At 36.3% G+C, this 5,830-nt stretch overlaps 1 protein-coding gene across 1 annotated transcript in view; it reads right to left on the minus strand.

Moving 5' to 3' along the window:
* LOC135219514 (sialate:O-sulfotransferase 1-like) overlaps nt 1–4,738 on the minus strand; it is a 61,152-nt gene extending 56,414 nt beyond the window's left edge. The window contains exon 1 of the mRNA XM_064256344.1: nt 3,673–4,738. Within this exon, the coding sequence (XP_064112414.1) occupies nt 3,673–3,725 (53 nt within the window). The 5' untranslated portion in view covers nt 3,726–4,738. The remainder of the gene's footprint in view (nt 1–3,672) is intronic.
* Between the last annotated feature and the right edge of the window lie 1,092 nt (nt 4,739–5,830).

Genomic DNA, 5,830 nt, shown 5'->3' on the forward strand with positions numbered 1-5,830 from the left:
TTTTCTTTTTTTCGAAACATTTGTATATAAAAAAAAAAATATAAAAAAATTTCGACATTCGGTCATCTTTAACTCGTCCGAAATGGTCGAAAACTGCAATTGTAAGCTAAAACTCTTACAGTATAGTAATATTCAATCATTTGTCTTCATTTTGAAACAAATTGGAAGTCTCTAGAACAATATTTAGATTTATGGTGAATTTTTTAATTTAAAAAAATTTTACGTCCGCGCATTACGAATTCATGCATCATTTTGTGATAGTATTTTCTCTGTGTTGCTTTGATCGTTTTACAATGTGTTATATACCAAAATGATCGCAATTCAGTGTACAATACAACGAAAAAAAATTAACTCGTTAGCTTTAACTGTTTTGTTCACAGCGCGATTTGAATACAATTATATATGAAATTTTGTTTTCGCGCTATCATATATTGCATTATTTATATATGATAATGATATTTTTTTTCATTTCTGATGGTTGCATACTAAACTTCAGGCAATGACAAAAAAAGAGCCAAAAATTAACTCTTAATCTTGAAAACTAAGCGTGCTGTGATTTTTTGAAAAAAAAAAAATTTTCCGCTTCGGCGCTCATACGGGAGACAATTTTTATTATACCCCTTCGGCGTTAAAGGGTTAATACCACATTTTCATTATAAAGGCAAAAATATTGTTGGTTCAGCCTTTGGCTATAGTGAAGCTGCAACAGGTGCATTTTACTTTATGTTGAACAGGTAAAGTTAAGTTGCACAAATTCCCAATTAAAGCATAAAAGCTGATGTTCTGCACTGCACACTGAAGGTAATTTATAGGCTTAGAAAAAATCATTTTTTCAGTGTTTTGCATTGTAACATCATAATGCTATCATTGGGAAAGCAATGTCCTATTTTCCCAGCATTCCACACCTGTCTAAAGTGTATCCTCACCCATTTCAGAGTAACAAATGCCCTTTTTGTGTGTTTCAGTAAAATTGTTAAAATATATCAGGAATAATTGGCTTGGCCAGAAAGTTATAAATAAAACAATGAAGTTACGTCAGTTTGATGTCAATAATTTGGAAAACGAAATTCATTATGCACCATTCAGCCCTTTGAAAAACTTCATGATATAGATGTTTACTCAATGAACATTCATATAAACTATCATTAAAATCATTATCTCCCTACACCTTTGAGAAACAAAATGTTCATTTAGTTTTACAAATATCCAATGAATATATCGTTCAAGCTTTACTAACTATTGGAAAAATCACTCCCTTTTTATTCAGGATGCAAATGTAAAAATTTTACATTTGGTCGACAATCATGAATTTAAATGTTTAAATGTCAAAAGGTAAATAATAGATAAGCTGCCCAATTAGTAATGAAGGTTATAGTACAGAAAAACAGAAAAATTAACAATATGGGTTTCTACTAACGTTTCATTGAGTAATTGCTGTTCAAGAAAATAACTATTGTAGCCAAAGAGAAAGTTAGAACATTTAAATACCAAATAATGACTGTATGTAAGAGAGAATTATTTCATTCACATATAGTAGAAAGAACCATGTTTTTTTGTGATGTAAACCTATCCACTGCTGTTTATTCTTTGGTAGACTGTATTGTAACTAAACAAATTGTTTTGGTTCAGCATTTAAATGTTAATCTTATAACTTGTGTTTTGAGTAAGTATTATTTGGTGTACACTAATTAGTGTAGACGAGAAAATAAGTAAATCAATAACTGGCAGACCAAAAATGATAGATTTTGGCGAGGGTTTGTTTATATTTGCGGGTTCCGGGGGGGGGGGGGGTCTGGCAGCGTAGTCAGTGCTAGCAGCTCGGACTACTCGTGCTTACGTCACTAAACATCGAACAGGCCTTCTTCTCGGTGGTCTTTATCAAGCCTTGACCAAATAAAAGATGAAATTCGTAATAAACCTGAAACAGCAACAAAATATTATACATATCGAGAAATCTTAAATAGATCATTGCAAATTCATAGTGTATTGTGAGAATGTTTATATACCAGAGTACGTATAATGTCCCACGATCTACGGATAGGGACAGGAAGGTGGAGTAGAACGCCAAGGGAGGGAGTTGCGAGTTTGTAATTGTGATTCACAGACAGTGCAGAGTGAAGAAGCACATGTTTTATTGAATGTCCAAGGTCAACATCAAAGAGGCAGAAATTTAGAAATCTAAATTATACGAACATTGACGCACTGTTTGGAGAGGAAAATAACTTAATTGACTTGTGTCAGTATATATCTGTAGTTTCAAAGATTGATGATGAATAAATGACTGTAAGCTTAAAAAAATAGATAAATAAAATAAGGTTATCTTTTATTTAGGTGTTGGTGTTTGAGGGGCTTGTTGTGATGTTTCATTGGTAGCTAGATATTATGAATGAGAATATTTTCATTTTTATGGACAAAATATTTTATAATGCATTGGTGAAAATGAGTTATTGTTAATGGTTAATATGTAATTTTTGTCGATAAAGAATAATAATAATAATAATAATAATAATAATAATAATAATAATAATAATAATAATAAGGCTAGCTGATATCCTTCTCGATGAAGCCTGACCTGGCAGTGGTAAAGGAGCTCTTGAACATTGGGCTCTGCTCCCGTATTCGATTCCAAGCGTCATGCACATTTGTTTTGACCGAAATTGTGTGAAATTTCCACTTTTACAAAATCATCTGCCTAAATCATTTGAAAAAGGCCACAATCGGAGTTAGGTTCATATTTGAAATTTATCACAGGAACTCTTATGGGAAGGTTAACCAGTCCACACCTTTGCTTCTGCTTCTGCTGCAAAGATTTTTGGAAAATCTATTCAGTAATGACCTTTTTGGATCATTTACAATCATTAGCTTCTTTAAAAAAAATTATTTTGTTCTTCCTCTTTAATGATCATTGGGAATCCTTTGAAGTATACGAGTATGTCATCTATGAGGCAGGTCGTGCTCCCTTCAGTCATTTCTGAATTGAGTTTTCAAAAACTTCCAGCAACAGAAGCAGAAGCAAAGGTGAGGACTGGTTAACCTTCCCATCAGAGTTCCTGTGACTAATTTCAGATATGAACCTAAGTCCGATTGTGACGATTTTCAAATGATGTAGGCAGCTGATTTTGCAAAAATGGAAATTTCACTCAATCGAATGCAGGAGCAGAGCCCTAACATTCAAGAGCTCCTTTACCACTCCCAGGTCAGCCTTCGTCAAGAAGGATATCAGCCAGCCTTACATAAGGCGCACTCTGCACCCAAAGAGCGTGGACTAGCAAAACGATAACAGGAGGGGAAACGAAAGCAGAGATCTGGAGAAGCAATACCCAACGGAAAGAGTTCAGGCAGATCACAAGGGGGAGTGAATGTCAAGTAGGGTTCTACAGAGAGGTGTCACCAAATGCACTGCTTCCTGGGAGCTCATTTTCAACGAGTTGATAAACGTTTGATGGAAAAACGTGTATGCTTATCAGAGTTTGCCTCTATGTAAGGGCATACCCACAAATGTTGAGCTGCTACTGAATTTATTATATATCGTTTATGACCGCGCTAACAAGGACATGAGCGCTAAAATGTAAAGAAAATCTTTCCTCAGTTCGTTGGTACTGATTCCAACAAATATCAAATAAAATAAAAGGAAAGGAGACCGGAAGCCCGGTACGTGAAGCAGAAACTCACGTTGAAAGAACGATGCACAGAAGGCCACATCCGGTGCGCTTTCCGATGCTCATAGTTTTCTGAATTTGCGCCAGATACTGCCAGTTACTAGACCCACATCAAGCACAGGTGAGGATTATGTTTGTTCTTTATAATGTAATTCAAAATTAATACAGTTTTTCTCCTTCTTTTCTTAGAAAGATATGAACAATGCAAAACATATTTCTGTTACACAACGAATTATTTGTCTCAGATGTGAATCGATGGCTTCAGGTTTCTAGCTTCTAAGTTTCGTCCAGAATCATAAGAAATGCTTTTCCAGTTGTCACTCACCACCACACAGCTCACAAGTGGTCCACTCTGAAGTTCTGAACCCCTTAACGAACGTGACTTAATTAATGCTAAGATGGACAGTTGTTCATTTCCATAATGAATTGTGCATTCCTAATGAATGACTTTCGCTTGGCTCTGACTTCAGAACTGGTTTGTTTTTGGTGTTTCTCATTGAAACTTTTTTTTCCATTTAATTTCATCGCTCTTGTGCATTATGATTATTATTCATGATTTAGAGACCTTGACTTGGAACAAAACCAGCAACCCAAGCTCCCGTTAGCTAGAATAACAAATGAACAAAAATAAATCAAGAAGCAGATTAATATACGTAGTTCGTGCATAAGCAGCGACAGCATCAAGAAGGGGTAAAGAAGTGGCACGTGGAGCTTTCAATTGCCAGTAGAACCTCTCTCAAACTTGTGAGCGTGAGCACTGCAGAGTATAGTCTACCTATTCCACAGTTTCCAATAAAGGGAGTGAAATGCCTCTTGATATTTGGCAGTGTGGAATCGCGCTAATGGTCGTAACAGAATGTGGAAGAGGCTCTGGAAGGTGTATAGCACCCGCTGCTTGTTGAGGTCCAGGTACGGAAGGCAGTGGGGTTGAACTCAATCGTAATTTACTATTGTTTGGGAAGTCCTAAAACACAAAAGCATATAATTTTTACATCTGCAACGCTGCAAGTCATGAGCATCACCTTGCTTATATTTGTGTAAACATTAGTGAACAATTCGAAAACGTGAAAATGATACAAGCCAAGGGAATAACAAATAGATTAGGCCAAATGGTGATTAAAAAAATTTTTTGTTAAGTGGTCTGCAGATTAACAGACAAGCACAATATCGTAGATGCCATTTTATTTTCAATGAACATCTTTTCATAAGTGTTTGTATACTCATATATCACTCTTGCGTTTCAGATATTCATTTTCACTGTTTGGTTGTTGGTCGCAGTAATCACTGTTAAATGTTTCCTGTAATATCACCTGAAAAATATGAATGCACACATTTTTCATTGATCGATTTCGCAAGAACCGTGAAAGATTACCCTTGAATGAATCAATTAGGTATTATTTATGCATTTTGTTCCTTTTTGGTTGTCAGTGACACTAATCACTCTGCATTGTAGGTTTTGTTGTGGGAGTGGTCGGATTTCCAGTCCAAACCTGGGGAGAATGATTTGGAGGGGGAGGAGATGACCTTATCCACAAGGTAGGACGGTTAGACCATGTCCACTGATACCCAGTTCTCACTGCCATATATGAGTAATTTAAAGGCTTTGTTTTTCCTCTTAACGGATGGTATGGCCTCTGTAGGGGTTTCATTTCTAATGTATACAAAACAGCGTGTGGCCCAATTTGTAATCTGTTAACATTTGGACATCATGTCAGAATCTTCTAAAAGCTTTTCAAGAAGTATCCACAGTAGTAGGGCTTTCTAATGGGAGCCATTGCACCTTGCAATGACTGCTGTTTTGAGATATTTGTGCTTTTTTTTTCCGGCCATTTTATTGGTGGCGGCGTTATCTGCTATGGTGCGGTGTATGTTGGGCCCCAGTAATTTGACCTAAGGATTCCATATTTCAGATGTGAAAACTGACCCTTTATCAGATGTATGTCATCAGGTATGCAGAAATGGCTGACCCAGCCATCGAGAAGCACTTCTGCACAGGAGGTCGATGTTTCTTATGTCATGGGGATTGGAAGGGCTCTTTCTGTAGTGAAGATATGCCCATTGCAGGGGGCTAAGGGTTCCGCTACATGTATGTGGAAATGTTGGATCGTTGTCCGGAGGGAGGAAGTTCTCATTGTAAGTCTATGACTCTATGACATGTCACTTTGCCTGTT

The sequence above is a fragment of the Macrobrachium nipponense genome, chromosome 1 (assembly GCF_015104395.2).
Source record: "Macrobrachium nipponense isolate FS-2020 chromosome 1, ASM1510439v2, whole genome shotgun sequence".
In the NCBI taxonomy this organism is placed as follows: domain Eukaryota; kingdom Metazoa; phylum Arthropoda; class Malacostraca; order Decapoda; family Palaemonidae; genus Macrobrachium; species Macrobrachium nipponense.